The sequence below is a fragment of the Zalophus californianus genome, chromosome 10 (assembly GCF_009762305.2).
Source record: "Zalophus californianus isolate mZalCal1 chromosome 10, mZalCal1.pri.v2, whole genome shotgun sequence".
Classification (NCBI taxonomy): Eukaryota; Metazoa; Chordata; class Mammalia; order Carnivora; family Otariidae; genus Zalophus; species Zalophus californianus.
This window is the reverse complement of record NC_045604.1, coordinates 85,034,571-85,056,847: the sequence shown is the minus strand read 5'-3', so window position 1 is coordinate 85,056,847 and position 22,277 is coordinate 85,034,571. Positions and strand designations below refer to the sequence as shown.

Below are 22,277 nucleotides of genomic sequence, written 5' to 3'. Positions count from 1 at the left end.
TGGACCAGTTATCTCTGAGGCTCAGCGGCTCACCCTAGGACTCTGGAGTGGGATTCATCTCTGCAAAAGTCTCACCTATTGTCTGGGGGAGCCAGTGGGCTCAAGTGGCTGGAGTGCAATTTGGATTCTTGCTGCTCTGACTGGGGCCCTGCTGCTCTGAGCTATTCCCGTGCAATTTATACAGGCGCTGAAGTTAAGCTAACACTTTGCCTCTCTTCCAGTGCCACTGCCAAGCTGTGAGCACCACTAGGGAGGCAGTGGGCCATGCTCAGGCCACGTTCTCCATACACAAACTGGCTGGGCAGGGAGTGATGACGTGACACCTGCCACGTGCGCTGATAAGGGCTCCTGTTCCTCTTTGTGCCCCTGAAGGACAGCCATGAAGCCGCTATGGATGTTCCTGCTGCTAGCGGCCTCTTGCGTCTCCACTGTCCAGGGCTTGCCAGAGGAGGACGTCAAGGAAGACAGCATCAACATATCCCAGCCCTTGCATATTGTGGAGGAAGGCAACCTACTAGTGCTAACACCTGCTGGCCTGACCCAGATGCTGAACCAGACCCGCTTCCTCATGGTGCTTTTTCGTGAGTGTCCCCCACTCCTGGGTGGTGGGCGATGGGTGGGGTAAGATCTGCCTCCTTGCTCCCGGCAGCCAGGGGAATTTTATATGTTGTTAAACACATGAGAACACATATCATTATTTAAAAATAGTATGTATATACTCTCATTCCCAATTTCTAGATGAGAATACTGAGGTCCAAGGGAGGTTAAGCAATTTGCAAGATACGATATTGCCACTTTAGTCTTGATTTACATGTTGCTCCTCAGTCCCACTGAAGGTAAAAAGTCAAGCTTTACTCTTAGGTATCTTTATATTCTGAAACTCAACTTTCCCCTCTGTAAAATGGGCATGAGCATCATGACCATACTGGACTGTTGTAAAGATGAAATGAGGGAGTATGTCAAGTAGCTGGAATGCAACGAGAGAACAATAAATGGTGGCAGTTATGGGCAAGCTCTTAAGCAAAAATTTGCAGACCATCACCTTTATCTGAACTCTGCCTGTCCACTTTTGTTCTTTGGGCTGTTGTTCTTTGCAAGAGTAGACATTTCTTCTTTTCCTTAGGTCCTGGGCACAGAGCTGTGCCTTGGGGCAGGGTAGGAGGGATTTTCAAGTCAGCTTTCACATAGTCAGCACTTACTGTGTGCTGGGCATTGTCCTGAGTGCCCCACTACATGTTAAGTCAGGTAATCCTCACAACAAGCCAGTGTGGTGGCACCATTTGTCTCCCTACTTTATAGCTGAGGAGACAGAAGCTCAAAGAGGCCAAGCGATTTGCCCAAAGTCACACAGCTCACAAGTGGGGACTGCAGACCCTGTGCTACACCACTTCCCACCTGCAAGGATTGCAAGGGTGCAGAAAGCAGATGTGAACACTGGATTCCAGAATCCTTCAGAGACTCTTCTGGGGAGTGTCTGGATCCGTGTCAATCCCCAAGGCCTGCTTTTCCAGGATGTACCTGGCCTGACTAGCACCCAGGTTCCTGGAGGCCAGGCAGTGCCTGAGGTTCCAGAGCTGGGCAGGGCAGTGCAGGGTGGGTGCTGCCCCTTTCCATGCAGCCTCTCCTCCCCTCTTCTTGGCTGATGCTCTGGTGTCGCCTTTTCTCCCATCTGTCAGTTTGCCTTCCTCGAACACTGACCCCTCACAGGCTTCCTTTTCTCTCCAGTCTGACCAATGCATGTACTGGGATGAGAGGTTCACGGTCCTAGGCTCAAATGCTGGGCTCTGCCACTTATTGGCGAGGTGACCTTGAGCAGGTGACCTTGATCGCTCTGAGCCTCTCTTTACTGGCTGTAAAATGGGGAATTTAATAATATGATATAATTCCTAGGGTGCTTAGCACAGTGCCTGGTGCACAGTAAGAGCTTAAGAAGATATTGGCTGTCATTTTTTTTATCATCATTTTGAGATTCCTCCTCTGCACAAAAGCGTTAATGATTTTTCCCTTGCTGGTTGTTGTGGTGATGAAAATGGGCTCAAACATGCAGTCATTAGTGCCTAGTGAGCATTCATTGGGCAGAAACTGTTATTATTGCATTCTGATTCACCCCACTTTTACTCAGCTTACTCAGTGGCAGGCCTTGGGCGGGCCCTTTGGGAGCCCCAGAGAAAAGGGGTCTTGGTTTCTGCTCTCAAAGACTTTGTCAGAAGTCAGGACTGTCACAAAGCAGGAGAAACTCTTGAAAATGATATTCATGCCATTAGAAGAGTCTAAAACGGTATACATTGGGTGCCTCATGGAGAAGTGACAGCTTGGACTTGTCCTCAGAAAGGGTGGTTTGGCTGCAAACCAGTTGAGCAGCCTCCTTGGTCTTGGCTCCTGCATCCTTGCATCCTGGAATGCACATGGGTCTCCAGGTCAAAGCAAATGCATCTTGAAGCTTGAAGTTTGGCTTGAAGTGAGAGAAATCTTTGTTATTTGGCCTCCCAGTGATGCCCAGTGATGGGCAATCTGCAGCCAGAGCAGTGGAGTGAGCACTCTGAAATCTATTGTTGCTGACATCAGTAATTATCAAAGACCACATGCCAAGCACTAGTAAATCCCTAAGTGTTTTTTTGTGGGTTTGTTTATTTGTTTTTTTTTTTGTTTTTTTGTTTTTTTTTTTCTGGAAAATGTTTATTTGTTTTTTAACTTGAATCACCCACACACTTTTGTCTGTAAGTGACATCAAGGTTTGGGGTAAAGTATACAAGTATGGGAGCCAGGCCAGCCTGAGTGTGAAACCCAATACTGCCATGACCTAGATAGGTGGCCTAGGGTACATTTCTTTGTATCTCACCTTCATCTGTGGAGTTGGAATAACAGAAGTGGTGCAGTCATTGTACGGGTTGACTGAGGGTTATCTATGAAGGATCTGACACAGGGAAGATGCTCAGTAAATGAGTCCTCATCCTCCCGTGGCCCTGGGGCACAAAACAGATCATCAACTTTCTGTCAGTTAGGACTGGATTCAGCTTCAAGGAATAAAGAATCTGCTAATGATGACTTAAATCCAAGATTTCTCTCATATGCTCATATGTAGACCAGGGATAGGCAGTCAAATGGCTGTCCTAGCAGCTTCATGGTGTTAAGGATGCAGGCTCCGTCTGTCTTCTTGCATCACCCCTGACACGTTGTAGCTTGTGGTCATAAGATGGCTGAGGTACCTCTTGTGATGTATTGTACATTTTGCTAGGGGAAAAGAGAGACAGGCAAATAGCAAAAGGACAAAATACACGGCAGCTAAGTACGTCCCTTGAAGAAAAAAATCAAAACTTTTCCAGAAGCTCCACCAGTGACTTTTGTTATATCTTATTGGCTAGAACTGGGCCGTGGCTGTTCCCAACCTGAGGAGTCTTGAAACGGGGAATGTTTTAGGTTTCTATCGCTATGGTCCAGGAATGGTTGATTCACAGTATTTGCCACAAGATCCAAGGTTGCAGGCTAACTTAAATAGGCCAAATATCTTCTTAGTTCTTTGCATACTGTAGCTCAGTTTTTAATAGTAGATGAATGAAGTCCTTTAATGAAATAAATTCTAAAACTGATTGCCTACTTTTGTACCCAAACTCTTTTGTTGTTCTGATTTTTTTTAAAATATATATGTAGACAGAATATGTGCAAGCAGGCAGAGGGGCAGAAGGAGACAGAGAGAGAATCTTAAGCAGACTCCATGCACAGCATGGAGCCCAAGGCAGGGCTCAGTCTCACGACCCTGAGATTATGACCTGAGCTGAAATCAAGAGTTGGACACTTAACCAACTGAGCCACCTGGGCGCCCCTCATTGTTCCCATTTGATGAGATATTTTAAAGATCACTGTGTTAGGGAAAGCTAACTGCTATACCAACTCCCAAATCTAGGTTTGTAAAGGTTGACTTTTTTTTTTTAAGATTTTTATTTATTTATTTGAGAGAGAGAGAATGAGAGATAGAGAGCACGAGAGGGAAGAGGGTCAGAGGTAGAAGCAGACTCCCCGCTGAGCAGGGAGCCCGATGCGGGACTCGATCCCGGGACTCCAGGATCATGACCTGAGCCGAAGGCAGTCGCTTAATCAACCGAGCTACCCGGGCGCCCAAAGGTTGACTTCTTAAATCTTAGTCTCAGGCAGGTCTGCAGAGGAGCTTTGCTCCATATAGTCATTCAGTCAGCCAGGCTGCTTCCATCCAGTGCCTCAAGCATCCCTTAGGGCCTAGAGTACTCCACTGAGTCCTCTGCCTCCAGCCAGCAAATGGATTGAGAGACAGAGGACATACTTCTGGGCCAGGCCAGCCCTGGAAATGGTGCACATCAGTGCTCCTTGAAGTGCTGTCTGTGGACCAGCAGTGCCAGCATCACATAGGAGCTCATCAGAATTGCAAAATACCAGGTCCCATTCTAGACCTACTGAGTCAGAGTCCCAAGTGATTCACATGGACATTACAGGGTGAGAAGTATGTGTAACTTCTGCCCGTGTTCCATGGGCCGCAGCTCTGCAGGAGAGGCTGGGAAACACAGTCCAGCAGCATAAATGAAGAGGAAAAAGAATCAGGGTTTGGGGAACACATGACATTTTCTGCCTTAATCACACTGCACCTTATAGGAGCCTGGACACAGCCTTTGATTCAAACACAACCTGAAGCTAGGCTGGCTGAGAGGCAGTTGGGTTGTGTAAGCTCTTCCAGACACTAAACCACCAGGAACAGGCTTCTCTTCTGGGCAGCAATGTCAACAACGATTTCCTGCATCAGGTTGACTTTATGGACTGTTTGCTCAGGTTAAGGTTCCAAGGACACCTGGTTCCCAAATCCAATAGGCACTGTCAGTCCTCACCTTCCTTGACCTCTTTGTAGCCCCAACCTGAGACCCTTTGCTCTTTGGTGCCCATGAGCCCATTCTCTTCTGGTTCCCTTTGATCTCTCTGCTTCACTTCTCAGGTCTTTATGGCTCCTCTTCTTTCCCATAACCCTGAAATCAAGGATGTAACAGGCAGCCCATGGACTGAAGACGGCCAGCAGGGGTGTTATGTTTGGGCTGTGCACTGTTTTAAAAATTGAGACATTTCACAATTAAAATTGAATTTACATCTGCTCTTGAAGAAACAGAAGATCTAGAGGCATGGGCCCACATTCTTGCAATGTGACAAGTAGCTGGAGCTTGGTAATGATTTTTTCTTTTGATCAGAAAATAAGCCTGTCAGTTTGCCACATCCCTACCCAGCAAACCCCCACAGTCACACCCTGCCTCGCCCCTGTAGCATTTGAGTCTGTGTCCCCCGTCTGAAATTCAGGCCTCCTAGTCTCTTCTTGGTGCAGTCTCTCTGAGTGTTGTTACTTCAGGGCGGGAGTTTGGGTATGTGACAGCCTCAGCAGCTCGGTTGCCTTGGGTTCCAGAGCCTCCTCAGCTGGCTTGTGCAGCCTCTTCATAGCAACGTGGAACAAAAACATTTTTTTTTGTGCCCTTAACCTTGATGGTTCCCAGAAGGGAAAATCTGATTGGGTCATTTTTGCTTCCGTCCAACATAGAGCATGCCTGATGCATAAAATTCCATCAAAATAGTTCCAAACTTCTGACCTCCATCTAGCCCAGGCTGTTAATGGTTTCTTTCATTGTGCCAGGGTACATGCTGGATTTTACTTCAAGCCTATGGAACAAGACCTTATAGGGGTGATCCGGTTTGGGCCATTTTCTTAATACAAGCCTGTGACCAGGGCAGGCACTTCTGCTTTGCGGATGGATTCCTCCAGCCGATTCCCCACATCCCTCACCCACCCCAGGAAGTGGGCCACCACTTACACAACTGTTTCATGGTTTCCTTCAGGGAAGAACTGAGAACCCTGCAGCTCTACTCTACCTACTGCAGAACTGTAAGCTAATGGTTAGCACAAGACAGCGTCTTCTTTTTTTTTTGCTGCGGTCCTAATCTCTGATCCTGGACCCTCGCTGTTGAAGGAACTAGAGCCACACGCTTTGCATGACACAAGGTACATCAACACACATTTACCCTTCCAACAATGGCGCAGCAGGCGGACAAGGCAGAGGAACCTGTCCTGTTCCCATGAGAATGCAAATCTCTGCCCAGTGACTGTTTTAATCAGGGCAGAAGGGGGAGTCCATGGCTCTTTAGGGCTTTAACTGACATAACTTGAGGACTGATGCTGAATCTGGGGCTACAGAGAGAGCCAACCAATTTTACATTCTTTAATGACATTAAATGACAACCAAATTGAATACTTGAAACTTAAAGCATTCCCACTAGCCAGTATTTCAAAGCAGTAAACACCAGCAGAGATTTTGTTATCTAAAAAAGACACTTGGGCTCATTACATTTGAATATCTGATTCCTTCCAATACATGTTTAAATCAAAATGAGTTCTCAAAAACTGGCAGGCCTTCTAAAGTGACCTTTGGAAAAACTAATCACTTGGGGAAAGCATTTTAAATGTTTTCTTTTTTTCTAGGAATAAATAGGCTCTTTACAAAAAGGATTTTTCCAATATGGTCCCAGGGACATACTGTATTAAGTAACTCTCAAATCCTTAACTGCTGCCCACTTTCTTAGCTCTCTGAGGACTCCAGGCTCAAGAGTCAATGGTCGGTGGGACCTTTCCTCTTGCATGTTCCTCACATGTCTCAAATGCCACATGTGTTCAAAACAGAACTCAGCATTTTTTATTTGCTCCCTACAACTTGCTTTTTCTCATGCCCTGCCTTAACTGACAGCCCCTCTGTCTACCCAATGTCAAAATCAGAAATCTCAAGGTCATTCTTGACTCCTCTCTATTGTCCCCATTTAACTCATCACCAGGTCCTTGCTGAAACCACCTCCTAAGGCCCTCTGCAATCTTCAGTCTTCCCACCCCCTTGCCACTGCCTTCATTCCAGCCAGTGTTCCCCACCTGAAACACTGCAGCAGCCTCCTAGAGCATTTGCCCACCCCCTCCAATGCTGTCCTTACAGCACACCCAGAGATATTTTTTCTTTTTTTTTTTTTATTTATTTGACAGAGAGATAGAGAGCACAGATAGGCAGAGCGGCAGGCAGAGGGAGAGGGAGAGGGAGAAGGAGGCTCTCCGCAGAGCATGGAGCGCAACGTGGGGCTCGATTCCAGGACCCCAGGATCATGACCTGAGCCGAAGGCAGCCGCCCAACCAACTGAGCCACCCAGGCGCCCCAGATATTTTTTTCCTAAAATGCAAGTCTGATTGGGTCACTTCCTGATTAAAAACCCTCAGTGATTTTCTAAGACCCCAAACTCTTTAACACGGCTACAGCGTCCTCTGCTTGGTCTAGCCTCAGCCAGCTTCCCCACTTCACTTGAGAGCTATCCTTTGGCTTCTGAGTAATTTGTAGTTGCTGGATAGGTCACACTGGCTCAAGCCCCAGGGCCTTTGCCCTTAAAATTCCCTCTGACCATAGCGTCCTCCTACATTTCCTTGCCTCGATTGTGAGGTTTAAGCTCATGAAACCACCTTGTCAGGAGGCTGTGTCTACCCTTACTCCCACCTACAGTAGCTAGCAGGCCTTCCATGATGATGCAACCCTCTGTACCCTCCCTTTCATAGCACTTCTCACACTGTATTGAAACTGCTTTCTAACTTGTGGGCTTCATGGGGGACGGGGGCCAAATCTCACTCACCTCTTGATTACTAACATCTGGCATTGTGCTTGGTAGGCCTGCATGAGATGTTGAATGAATGACAGAATGAAATGAGCTTTCTTTTGGCCCATAATGTTCTGCATGAATGAGGCAAGCAGAAAAGAGTAAGCTACCTTTCGTGGGAGAAGTCAAAATGAGGTATATCAGAAGCTGTCTCTAGGGTCATTTAAGAAGTACCCCTGAAGAAGAGACAACAAGAGTCCAGGGAGCAGGTTAGATGATGATCATGGTGATGATGAGGATGGTGATGAAGATGATGACAACGACGGCCATTTATTGAGCATCTGTATTCCAGGCACTGTGATCAGTCTCACTGTCTCCATCTTACATATGAAGCAAAGACTTCTCAGAAAGGTTGGAAAATTTGCTGAATTTTAGACCAGGTCTGACATCAAAACTGGTATTCAATCCATCTTACAAGACAGTGCTGATAACTGGAATAGTTATTTATTTATTCATCATTTATTCATTCATTTGCTCAATATTTATTGAATACCTCTTAGGTGTCAGATAGACTTCTAGGCACGAAACAGATGGACAGCCTTGCTTCATGGAACTTACGTCCTAAAGAGGGGAGACTTGAGGTAAACAAATAAGAAAAGAATGTAGTATGTCTTCGGGTTAAAAGCACTATGGAGAAAAACAAAGAAGAGCAACAGAGAGAGCAAAGAGTTAGTGGAAGTGGGGCTGCAAATTTATATAGGGTTGTCTGGAAAGGTGACAATTCAGCAAGGACCTGAAGGCAGGAAGGCAGCAACCTATGCAGATAACTGGGAGGAGAGCATTTCAGGCAGAGGGAACAGCAAGTGCAAAGGACCTGGGGTGGGAATGTGCCAGGATGGCTAAAGCTGAGGTGCTGAAGAGAAGTGGGAGATAAGATCTCAAAGGAGGTACAGTCCTTTAGGGCCTTACTGGCCATTAGGATGATCAGAGGAATTTGTTGGCTGGCGCTTGAGGAACTAGAAGGGATTGGTTACCATCCCAAAGCTCCTATCATCTGCGAGCACCTCTATACACTATAATGGCCCTATGGGATGGGGAGAGGATTATTCTCAGAATATTTTCCAAGCTTGATCTAGAGCTTGGTCTAAAGTAGGGTTTCTCATCCTCAGTGCTATTAACACTTTGGCCGGATGGATAATTCTTTCTTGTGTGATGCATTATAGGACGTTTAGTGGCATCCCTGACCTCTACCCATTAGATGTCAGTAGCACTCTAGTTGTGACAATCAGAAATGTCTCCAGATATGGCCAAATGCCCCCCCATTGAGAACCAATGTCTAAAGAAAGGCATACTCCAGCTCCCTGTGCTGAGAGCTAATTTCCAATCCCTACAGTCTCACTTTCCCATCCACCAGCCCCTCCCCTGACTCACACTGGCTGCTTAGAAAAGGGAACGTGGGATTATCTACTAAAGACCCAGGCAAACATTGATTCTAGGTCTATTAGCCATTAACACATCTACACATCAGGTAGACATTCAGAGAGCCATTCCCTCTTCTAATATGACCCTGGGTCCCATTTGCTTACCCCAAAACCCATGTGAGAGCCACACAATAGGCCCAGGCTTGTGTTGGAATGTCTTGGTGTTCGTCACCCTTGTCCCTCTTTCCCCAAGAACCAGAATATCTGCTGAGGATCCTGACATTTCCATTAAGACCCTCCCTTCACAGAGAGAACCTGGTCAGGGCAAGATCAAGGGTTCTCCACCTATGCCATCATAATGGTTAATGATTTGGGGGCACTTCTGTGCCAGAGCTTTGCACACCCTGTCTTACTATGTACGATCATCTTAAGGTGTGGGATCAATTAGTATCCCCGTTCTGCAGATGAGGAAACAGAGGTACAAAGATGTTTAAAAAAACAACCTGCCTAGGCCACAGGTGCTGTAAACCACTATAACTGCCTCTGTTTTACAAGACAACCTAATGAAGTTCACTGAATACCATATGCCAGTCAGACAATGAGCTCTGTCTAGATAGAGCTTAGGACCCAAGGAAGGCTGTACTTGCAGGAGGTCTCACCTCCCAGCAGAGGGCTCCCGGCCCATCCACAACCCAATGGGCTCCACTCTGCCCAAGCAACAATGTACATAGGAATTGTTCCCACACCCCAGCCAAACTGGCATTTCCAGTTGGCCAGGGCAGGACATAGGCACCAAGACCTGAGAGGTATATGCATTCATTTCACCTTTGCAAACTTGGGTTTGCAGAGCCCACCAGTAAAACCAATTTGCATATTTTAAAAAGAAACCGGAAGACAGGACTGTAAATCATAAAGAGTGAATTTGCCTCTACAGATTCTCTCTGCTCTGATGGAAACCAACCTAGAGCAGGGGAGATGGAAAACCCACCCCCATCCCTCCCGTCCAGGAAAAAGGAAACTTTTTTAGACCAGCTCACCCATATGGTCAGTCAGAGCGTGAATCTGGGAGTCAGTGAGCCTTGGAGTTGAATCTCAGCCTAAACGCATATTAGCTGTAAGACCTCTGGGCTTCTGTTTCTTGTCTGTAACATTCCTCACCTGGAATGGTAGATAACTCAGAGGCTGTTCTGAGGATTAACCGGGATAGCAACGGGGTTGGCACAGTAAGTGCTCAATAATTTGTCATTGTTGTTACCTTGTTATCATTACTGTCACCACCACCATCATCACCATCATCATCCTCACCATCAGCTGCAGGAGCCTGCTCTGGTCAAAACCTGTCATTCTTGACTCCTCTCATTCATTCCTACTCCCCATCCAATCTATCATCTCCTCCCATCTGGCGAATCTACCACCAGTCAGTCATCTCCTCCTTCAAAATCTCTCAGACTCTGACCACTTCTCACTCCCTCTGCCACTACCCTGGCTCCAGCCATTACCGTCTGGATTATTACAGAGGCCTCCAACTGGTCTCCCTGGATCCACTCTCTTTCCCCTTTCATCTAATGTTCATGTAACATTTAGTACAGTCCAGTTAAAAAGTAAGTAGGATCATGTCTAACTCTGCCCCAAACCTTCCAGGATCTTTCCACACTCCTCAGAGAGAGGGGCCAAAATCTATTCAGTGGCCGACAAGGCCCTGTGTCATCTGACCCCCAGGCCCCTCATTCTGCTCCACTTCTTTGTCATTCCTCAAACATGCGCACATACTCCCACCGTGGGAGCCTTTGCACTTATGGTTCCCCCGCCTGGAAACTCTCTTCCTCCACATACCCACATAACCTGCTCCCTCACCTCCTTCAGTCTTTATTAAAATGTTTCTTCTTGGTGAGGCTTCCTTCAGCCTCCCTACTTAAACTCCATCCCCCTGACACTCCTAACCTCCAGCTCTGCTTCTTTTCTCTCCGTAGCACTTAGCATCTAATATAGCATATAGTTGTTCACTTTCTGTCCTCTCCAACAAGAGCAGGGATTTTTGTCCATTGATTGCTAAATCCCCAGTACCCAGAACCGTGTCTGGCACGTGGCAGATCCTAGAAAAGATTTGTCGAATGAATGATGAATGATCAGATGAATGGATGGATGGATGGACGGATGTGTGGATAAATCACCATTACTATTATTGTTAGATCCTATCCAGCTAGCTTTAGGAGCCCAGCATTCCTGTTATCACAGACTGTTTCTCTCACGTCCATTCCAGATACCCAGGAGCACTGGGCTGTGTGTGGGACCTCTCCAAGTTCCACCATTTAGACAATCATTCCATGTGTTTTTCTTGCCCGGAGCTGCTTCCCTTAGAGACTCAGATTTGGACACCTTGTCAATCAGCCACCCACTGAGCCAGGCAGGGCAAGATCCACAAGGAAGCCCAGGCAGAGGCCTGAGGGCTGGAGCAGGGGCACCAGGCCAGCAGCTGCTGGCCGGTGATGGGTTGGCAGTATCAAAGACAATGATGGTGACAAAGCAGGTGGTGGGGAGGCAAAAAGTCCCACTTCCTGTGCATTGATTGGGAATTTAATGAAAACAATCATTCACTTTCAGGCTCCATCGCAGGAGCAGGTGTGCTGCCCGGCAGTGGGGCATGTACCAGCTGTCCTGGAGCTGGCTTTCTGGCTTTAGCTTTACAGAAGACTTCTCTGTTGGAACTTGGAACTTGCCCAGGAAGTGGAAGTGATTTGTACCTTCTCCAAGTGCGCTCCAGATGGACAGGGCAGAGGGGTGGGGACTGGCACAGGGCATGCGTTCTGACTTGAAAGGGAATCAGTGACCCCTGGCCCTGGCTTGGCCCAACCGCTGCAGACATCAGGGCTGTGAGGGGCCTGCAATCTCTGTGTTATCAGGAAGAAGGAAGGCAATGTGAGTGCCTTTTGGTCCTCTATCATTTAGGCCAGGAATCCCACACCAGCTCCCTGAGGCCGTTTTCCAGATAGGGGCTCCCCACTCGTAACCCCCACCACACTGCCCAGCAATATGAGGGGCCAATGAATCCTAATCGAGTGTGTGAGGTCTCTTTGACACCACTTACCCCAAGGGGCAGGCTCTGAGGGGGGAGGAGAGCATCGTAACTGCTTCCCACACCTGACCTTCCTTACTTGAGAGTCCCCTCATGTATTCATGCTACAGGGCAACCGGAGTGGCTCAATTTGGCCTGTAACTCCGGAACTTTCCACCAGATGGCGTGCATACTCCCTCATTCTTTCTCCTCTGACTTCTGACCGTAGAAATTGTACAATAATAATAACAGCAGTAATAAGAATGCATTATGTCCTTATCATGTGCCAGGCACTGTGCTGAGAGTTTGACACACCAGTGCTGAGTAGAGAGCCGAATGAGTGGTTCCAGATCCTGGCTATTATCTCTCACTGCCACGGGACCCTGGGCAAGTAGGACATTTTGCTTGCCATCAGTTTCCTCGTCTAGAAAATTGAGATAATAACCATACCTACCCCATAGGGGTGCTGAGAGGATTAGATGGCTCAATCCATGGAAAGTCTTAGAAATTAATAAGCACTGTATAACTGATTGTTAAATAAATCTTACTTGGCTGAGAACTCTATGGGATAGTCGATACTATTTTTCTCATGAGGAAAGTGCGACTCACAGAGTTGGAGTGAGTTGCCCAAAGTTGTATTGCTTCCAGTGTTCCTGAGCCCAAAGAACCCTGATGTGCCTCCCAAATGGCCAATTTCATGAAACATGTGCCTCCCATCCTGCCACATTTCTGAAAATCTACGTAGTACAGCAGAGCACAAAGAAGGCCCGGGAGCTAAGAAGGTGAAACCCAGCCTCCTTCTCGGGAGATGGGGAGCGGGAGAGGCTCTAGCAAGTTTTGATTTATACCGGCTCTTTCAGACAACCCATCCTCCAAGCAATCCAGGAACCTGGCTGAGGAACTGGGCAAAGCCGTGGAAGTCGTGGGCAAAGGCAAGAACGGGCTCGGCTTTGGCAAAGTGGACATCACGGTGGAGAAGGAACTTCAGAAGGAGTTTGACGTTAAGAAGGCCCCAGAGTTGAAGCTGTTTTTTGAGGGCAACAGGTCAGAACCCATCAGTTGCAAAGGTAACAGTCCTTGTGTGTCAGTTAAGGCAGTGCTAGCTATGGAAACACAAACACCAGCATTTCAGTGGTGTAACAGAATTACGAGTTTATTTCTTGCTCATGTAGAGCCCAGCTGGCAGCCAGAGGGTAGAGGTGGGTGGCTCAGCTCCACACAATCTTTCAAGGACCCAGGTTCCTTCCAGCCTGTGGCTTTGCCTTCCCTTAGGACCTCTGAGCCCCCTGCCGTTTTCTCCGTATCTAGCCAGCAGTTGGGTCAAGGAGGTAGAGCATTGCCACTGGTGGTGCTCATGACCCAGGCTTGGAAGTGACAAACATCACATCTCATTCCATTGACCAAAATTCTGTTACATAGCCCCACTCAATTGAAATGTTGAGCAATATGGCCTGATCTGTGTCCATAAGGAAAATAAAATTTTGGTGAACATACAGCTGCCTCCACCACAGCTTGCATCTCAGCTGGTGGGCCTCAGAAACACCATGAGGTGGGATAGTGAGATGCATGCCTCACAAACTGCCAGAGACCAGAGAGTGAGTTCCTAACTCCACCTCCTACCTCCCGCCCCAATCTTCTACTTTAGAATGGTTTTGACAGGGTCCCAGGCCAAGAAAAGGGACACTGGGAGATGATGAAACAGACAGATTTGGCCTGTAACACCCGGGCAGGGTGACTACCAAACACCTGAGCTTTATCATCATCCATTTCATTCATTAACTCATTCATTCACTTATTCAATGCTTTTATTGAGAAACTACCCTGTGTCAGGCCCTATCTTGGTGTCAAGAATGCTTGAAGAATTATGTGACTCAGTGTGGCACATGGTAGGTCCTAATTTTTAAAAATGCTAAGGATACAAATGCATAAATGTGTGTAAAACTGACGCATGGATGGAACGAAACTGACAAACACCGATGTGCCTATTACAGTCTGTTCTATGCTAGTAGAATGTTCCCATTATGTGTGTGAATGATTGAATCAGGAAACTGAGATAGTCTTCTGCAGGGTCTGGCATTCAGCAAGTCTGCAATAAGCCTGTTTGAGTTTTGTTGCAAAAACTAAAGGGCCCAGAGAGAGCTACCACCTGCAGTGGCTGCAGGATGCCTTGCAGTTCTCAAAGCGGACACAAGGGGGCATAGACACAGGCCAGACTCGCAGAGGAAGGAGCCGCAAAAGAGACAACTTCAAGGCGGATTACATACAAAACCAGGCAGTGCAGTGGCTCCCAAGGGGCTTGTGGGACAATGGTGGCCTGGGGGTGTGGGGAATGAGGGGGGGATGTGAGGTCTGACTCCTCTTTGAGGCAGTAAAGGTGACAATGTGGCAACTTCCAGACTGTCTGCGCCCCTTTTGGTAGGAGCCAGTGCCCGGGATCACCTCTGCAATGCAAGAAAGCACCTCTGCAATGCAGGAAAGTTGCATCACCGCCCCCTCCAGGAAGTCCCCTTTGACCAAACTTGGTCAGGGTGCCAGCCCTCCTCTGGAGTCCTACAGCACCCATGCTTCCCCCTCAAGGCCCTCATTTCACAGAACTGATTCTGTTCTTCGTTGTCTAGTGAGAGCACAGGGCAGGAGCAAATGTCACTTCTTCTCGTGGGTCCTCGGAAGAGGCTGCCCAAACTGGCAGACACCACCTGGCCTTATATCCTTACCACATGCCTGAAGGAAGGACCATCGCTTCCCTCTTGTCAAATCTTATTTTTCTCCTCCGTGAAATGGAGATGGTGGAAGTATCTCCCTCCTAGGGTTACTGATGAGGTGAAACCAGTTTGTAAGGCACAAGCCCCGACATGAATCTGAACCATTCACTGTGCTCCATCACTCTTCTGGGCCCCTTTACATATGTCACAACAACCCAGCGTGGCAGGTGCTTTTACAGATGGGAACCTGCAGAGAGAGATGGAACAACTTCCTCGAGGCCCCCCAGCTAATAAGCCCTGCGACCCACAAGTGTTTCCTGCAAAGGGCCAGATAATAAATATTTTAGGGCTTAAGGCCAAGCAATCTCTTTCCCAACTACTTAACTCTGCTGATACAGTGGAAAAGCAGTCCTACATAAACCAATGGGTGTCGATAAAACTTTATTTATAAGGTCAATTGGCAGGTCAAAATTGGCCCATGGGCTGTCATTGACCAACCCCTGCTCTACGTTGTGCTGCACTCAAAATAAATGGCCGATGTGGCTCTTGTTATTATCAAACTATTAGTTTTCTGACCCTTGTGCAGTGCCTGGAACACTTAGGTTCTTCATGAATAGTTTCTGAGTTTGAATGGGATGGAATTGCAAGGACCCACTGCAGGCAGACATGGGGTAAGGAACCAGCCTGTATTTCTACTAGGCGTGCCTATCCCTCCTCCTCTTCAGTGCTACCTCCAACCAGGGAAAGAGGCAGTGGGGTGCTGGGAGGGAGCCAGGGCCTGGATTTAGGACAAAGACTAGTTATGAGAATTTGAGCCAGCCTTCCAATTTCTCATTTCCTAAACAGGATGAATAATGCCAGTTCTGCCAACTTGACAGGGCTTCCCTGAGCTAAGACGGGTGACAGAGCTTTACTGGTCTCCTGCACCAGCTTTTATGAAAACCTTCCCAGGAGGCAAGTTGGGTTTAGTCCTTGTTGGGTCAAAGCTAGACTTCTGATTCTCCTCTAGTCTCCCAAGGACTGATGATGGGGAACTTGGTCATGCCCCCCTCTCTGGAGGGAGGGAAACTCAGGTTGGCTCCAGGGCCTCAGTTAATGATGCATTCCCAGCTTGTGCTTGGAAATATGCAGTGGAGAGACAGCCCCAGTCAATCATTGACGTAGCATTCAAACCTCAGTTGTTACCGCGTCCTCTGGCTCAGAGCCAAGTGCCAGGGGAGACACCTGCCCAACAGGGGCAGGGACCAATCTGCAGGCATTCAGGAACAAATTATTTGTCAAATTCAGAGCTACCTCAGCTCCATGGGGTTCAGAGGGGCAAAGAGAGCTCAGACATCCCAGAGAAGATGGCCTAAGATCAAGTTCCTTCAAGCCAGCTTATGGGATGATTCATCCACCTCATTCATCCTTTTTTTTTTTTTTAAAGATTTTATTTATTTGACAGAGAGAGACACAGTGAGAGAAGGAATGCAAGCAGGGAGAGTGGGAGAGGGAGAAGCAGGCTTCCCGCCGAGCAAGGAGCCCGATGTGAGGCTCGATCCCAGGACCCTGGGATTATGACCTGAGCCGAAGGCAGACGCTTAACGACTGAGCCACCCAGGCGCCCCACCTCATTCATCCTATAATTATTTCTTGAGCACCTAGTATGAGCCAGACATTACAGGAGCTAGTGAACAAGCCAGCCAAAAATCATAACTTCAGAAAAAGATTCAGTGAAGAAAATGCAACAGGTCATAAACTAGAGAATGATATGATTGATGGGAGGGGGATGGTGGTGGTAAGAAAAGTCCAAACCTCAAACTAAATAAGCCAGAGGAGTTGCCCTGACCACTGAGGAAAAGGCAGCTCAGGTAGAGGGACTGGAGGACACCAAAGCCCAGTGTGCTGGAGGATGAGGGTGTGGCTGCATTGTGGACAAGAAGGAGAAGTGGCACAAAATGAGATCAGAGTGATGGTTCTGATGACCTGAAATTCAAATGCATTTGGAGGAGTTTTGTTCACCTTTTTTGGTATTTTCAGGACTTTGGAACCTGTTCCTTCCACAACACTTATAACATAATTTTTTTTTTTTTTCAGACAAATGCCTATAAGAGAAACTGTTTCCCTGCTATGTGCTTGTTTCTTCCTGAAAGATGGCTGGGGACACTGAAAATAGAAACTCAGCCTTGGGGCTGAATCCAGGAGGAGAGGGGGACTGCAGCAGGGTGGAGTGCTGTGGTCTGGGGGTGGCATGAAGCCTCCCCCACCCCTCTCTGTCCCTTGAGGCCAGGACATCATCCTTCTATGAACTTCTATGGGCCTGACTCATTGTGGCTTTTAAGATGGCCTGATCGGTCTCTACTAAAGCTGAATGCACCATCCCTATGACCAGAAATTCTACTCCTGGGCATGTACCCAACAGAAATGCATCCAACGTGCCCCCAGAGACATGCACGAAAATTAATTCTTAATAGTCCCAAACTAGAAACAACCCAAATGCTCACCAACAGAGGATAGACAAGTAAATTATAAAACATTCACCCGACAGAATGCTACACAGCACATGCAACAATATGGATGAATCTCACAAACGTAACAAAGCCAGACCCCAAAACACATACTGTGTAATTCCACGTGTATGAAGTTCAAGAGCAGGCAGACTAATGCATGCTGTTAGAAGTTAGAAGAGTAGTTACACTCAGGTAGGGGTGGGTGAGGGGCTGGCAGGGGGGCACCATGGGACTTCTAAGAGCCTGGTAATGGTCTCTCTTGATCTGGGTGGTACTCAGGTGTGTTCATTCTGCAAAAATGCACCGAACTATACATTATAATTTGTACACCTTTCTGTATGCAAATACACTTCATTGTAAGTTTTTTATTCTTTTTAAATATTTTATTTATTTATTTATTTATTTGAGATAGAGAGCAAGAGTGAGAGAGACAGAGAGCACAAGCGGGGGTAGCGGCAGGCAGAGGGAGAAGCAGACTCCCCACTGAGCAGGGAGCACAATGTGGGGCTTGATCCCAGGGTCCTGGGATCATGACCTGAGCCGAAGGCAGATGCTTAACTGACTGAGTCACCCAGGCGCCCCTCATTATAAGTTTTTTAAATGGCCTTATTAAGTTCTTAGGAAGTGTAAGCAAAGACACTGAAAATAGAGTCCTTTCCAGTCGATTTACCCACTCGCATTCATCAAGCCCCATGCAGCAATTTGTCCTGCGCAGGCTGCTTGCTCTGCCTGGAAGCCTTTCACTCTCCCTCCTTCTTCAATTCCATTCTTCTTATTGTTGCCTACTTATTAACTCCTATGCATCCTTCAGTATTCAGCTCATAAGTGATCTCCTCCAGGAAGCCCTCCTTGACTTCACAGTCTAGGTCACATATCTTTGCTACAGGCTCATTGAACTTTGCTTTTGAATACTTACTTTGGGTGTGATTATATACTTGTTTGTGTAATTACTTGACAACTGTCCTACTCAAAAGAATGAGAGCTGCAAAACAGTGGGAATGTGTTTGCTTCTGCTCACCATTATATCCCCAGGACCAAGCACAGTACTTGATAACATAATAGGTACTCAGTACATATTTGTCAAATGAATGAATGAGTGAAGAAATGAATTATGAATGAAGGAATAAAGTCCTATATAGATGTAGTCCAAAGCTACTCATAACAAACATTGCTTTATCTCAAAAATTCAGTTTAAATGCTCCATTCTATTCTATAGCAGTCTTTGATAGAAAATAATATTTTACAATATCTACCATCGTGTGGAATTGATGATCCTAAAAAACACACGTCCATCTGTAGCCTAATGTAATTCTAGCACACTGTTACATCTCCCCAGATATGGTATATGTTTCCCAATTTTAAAAGCTAAGATTTTTGTGTGCTTGGCACCTCCCATATGATAGCTGAGAAATGGAAGTCAGGATCTATGACCTTAGTGGACATCTGCGTCTCAGCTGAGGAACTGGAAGCACAGGCGATAATGGAATTTTCCAAAGGTCACAGAGCTAGCTGGTATTTTTATTTACATTTCATCCATTTATATTTTTTAAAAATAAATCCACCTTCCTGTCACTTTGGAAGGTAGATAAGAAGACTGAGCATGCTTCCTTCTGGGTTTAATTCTGAGGTTCACTAGTGGCTGGCTATTGGCAAGTCTAACCTCAATTTCCTCATCTGCAAAATGGGGAGGGTAAGAATATCCCATAGGGTAGGGTTGTTGCGGGGATGTAATATATGCAAATGGCTCAGCACAGTGCCTTGTCCTTGGTTAGTGGTCCATGAAGTTAGCTGCTGCTGTTAATGTTCATGCCTTGGGGCTGGAGTGGGAAGGAGTGGAAGGACTGACCTTGGCCTTCAATGGGTGGGAACCCAAGATCAGAGGCTTCTGCTCATTAAACTTGGAGAAAACAGGCCTTGCTCCAATTCAAGAGGAAACTGCTATGGGATCCATTTAACTGTCTCTCTCTCTAGGAGTGGTTGAATCTACCGCCTTGGTCGTTTGGCTGAGAAGACAAATTAGCCAGAAAGCGTTTTTGTTCAATAACACCCAGCAGGTGGTAGAGTTTGTGAAATCTAGGCCTTTGGTCATCATCGGCTTCTTCCAGGTACTGGGGTCAAGAGGTGGGAGGTGGCTTTTTGACTGGTGAGAAGTCCTGTGTCTGGGTGGGGGTGGGGTAAGGAGAGGTCTTTCATTTGGGTTAATGCCATACCCATTCTTCCTTTTCCAATGAGCTGGTTTTCCAAGTAACTGCGGTGTTAAAATGAAGAAGGAAAGAATGGAAGGTGACGTGGTAGGAGAAGCTAACCAGAAAGGTGGACAGGAATGCAGAAGGAGGAGAGGAGATTGACGTTTATTAAATTGGTTTTGACAGTATAACTGATCTTGTGGAGGTCCATTTAAAATATCACTGAATAATAATTTGCAAATCATCTTTCCTTGTGGAGAATGAGTTTCTTATATATCTTTACTCATTTCCTGTAACTTGGATGGCTCCTCCCTTCCCCCAGCGGAAGTCAGAACTTTGGCATTATATTTTTACACAGAGAGTGTATGTACCTTTTTCTGTCTCATCTCACTTTTTGACAGCCCCAATTTTCTTTCAAGTTATAGAATGAAGGCTGTGACTACAGCCATATCTTGATACCAAGTTTATATTTGGTGATCCATGTGGTCAAACCAGCTGCCTTTTCTGAAAGCAATTAAGGAATAAATGTTTAAAAGTCTCAACCTGTGTGTTAGAACAGCCTTACTCTAGATACTTGGAAAAAGTTGGGTTTATCAATTCTTTTCATTAATCTCTGTGGATTTGCCTATTTTGGCTTTAGTCATAGCCACAGAAGTATTCTGAGTATGTAACATTCATGAAAGGGGACTTAGGGAACCCAGGAAAACCCTAAAACTTGGAAAGGTGAGGAGATGAATTGGTCACCGTTTCCACCTTGACCATAAATAAGCCAGACGTTTTGCTTTCTATCAAAACCTCACCAAACATCCTTCCCCAAACAGGATTTAGAGGAAGAAGTAGCAGAGTTGTTCTATGATATGATCAAAGACTTCCCAGAACTAACGTTTGGAGTGATATCAATTAGCAATGCTATTGGACGTTTCCACGTCATCCTTGACAGTGTTCTGGTGTTCAAAAAGGTAAGACTTGGATTTTATTGCTAGTGAAGGGTCTTCAGCTCAAACTAGTGGACTATGCATGTATCTATAGGCTTTGGGTACAAATTATGGTTCTGCCACTTGTGAGCTAAGTGGCATTGGACTAGGCAGCTTTTGTGAGATCACAGTCTCCCAGAGTTTCTCTGGCCTTTCTAGACATCTTCCATTGTTAGCTCTTCCTCCTTTTTTGAACCAGTAAATGCCATGCATTAAGGCTCAGTTCTCTGCCCTGTGTTTTCTTCTGGTCCCTGCTCTCTCACCTACCCCCCATCAGCAATTACCACCCACACACCCATGACTAACAAATCTCCCATTTCCAGCCATACTGCTCTATATCCAGACTTTCATATCCATCACCAGATGTTTCAACATGACCAAGCCTAACATCATAATCTCCCCTCCAAATCCTCTTTCAGTGTTTTTTCTTTTTCTCTCAATGAATGGTGTCACCATTTCTCCAATGTCCCATCTGAGCAAAGCCAGAATACCCAGACATTATTCTAACCCCTCCCTCTTCTCCATCCTTCACAATTAGTCCATCACCCCAAACCTAGTGATTTTAAATCCAAACTATCCCTTGAGTCTATTTCTCCTGCTACCATCCTAAGTCAAGTGACCATCATCTCCCATAGCTTAATGCAACATCCACCCACTGGTCTACCACATTCTCTCTTATCCCCTAAAGAGATCTTTCCAAAACTCAAAAGTGATGGCCACCTACCTCCTTCCCACCGAAAGCCCTTTAATGGCTTCCTATTATTCTTAGGATAAAGACTCAAGTCCCTAATAAGGCCCACAAAGCCTTCCTCAGTCTAGCCTCTATTATACATCTTCCTCCTCTCCCTCTCTGGGATCTGAGAATAGATCATCCAAGCTATCTAACTGGGCAGCTACTAGTCCATATGACTATTTACATTAAAATTAATTAAATTAACATTTTAGCTCCTCAGTCAAACTAGCTACGTGTGGATAGTGGCTACTATATTGGACAGCATAGATATACAGAGCATTTCCATCATCACAGAAAGTTCTATTGAACAGTGTTAACTCTAGAAACTGTAGTCTGGTTCCTGGAACATGCCTTACTCCCTCACCACACAAAGCCAAATCCTTACAATAATCATGTTATTTATAGATATGGCTTAGAGAGGTTCGGTTACTTGCCCAGGGCCAAGAGGTAGGTGAAGTGATACCCAGACCTGCTTAAGACTGTGAGCCACTTCATTTTTACTTAGGCTCTTAGAATTAATTACAAGGTTTTAAGTTTGAGAATAAAATAACCTGATTTGTGTCTGGGAATGGGACAACACAGAGTCCCAAAAGAGATCCAAATACATATGGAAATCTAGTGATATGATAAAGATGATATTTTAGATCAGTAGGGAAAATATGTTATTCAATGACTAGTGTTGAGAGGATTGGGTAGCCATTTAGAAAAAAAAAATAAAGCTAAATTGATATATCCTCCTTCCACAGAGTTAAATTGAAGATTGATTTCTGACTTAAAAATATAACAAAGAAACAACAGGGGACTTTGCTTTCTAAACTTGGAGCTGTAAAGTCCTTTTATAAAGCATGACAAAAACCCCAGAAATTATGAAAAGAAATACTGATAAATTTGGACCACATAAAATGTTAAAAGTTCCACAGAATAAACCTCATCACAATATCAAAAACCAAAGAGCAAACTTGAAAAATGCACTTAGGACAGAGTCAGTCTATTTTAATGGTTAAGAGCATGAGCTCTAGAGTCAGACCTCTGGGTTGGAATCTTGGCTCCCCTTCTCACTCGCTTAGCAACCTTGGGCAAGTCACTTCACTTTTCTGTGC

At 46.1% G+C, this 22,277-nt stretch overlaps 1 protein-coding gene across 1 annotated transcript in view; it reads left to right on the top strand.

Moving 5' to 3' along the window:
• The first annotated feature begins 379 nt into the window (after positions 1–379).
• The window catches only part of PDILT (protein disulfide isomerase like, testis expressed), a 34,505-nt gene continuing 12,607 nt past the window's right edge, over positions 380–22,277 (top strand). The window contains 4 exon segments of the mRNA XM_035722390.1: positions 380–581; positions 12,954–13,160; positions 19,256–19,389; positions 20,292–20,429. Coding sequence (XP_035578283.1) covers positions 380–581; positions 12,954–13,160; positions 19,256–19,389; positions 20,292–20,429 — 681 coding nt within the window.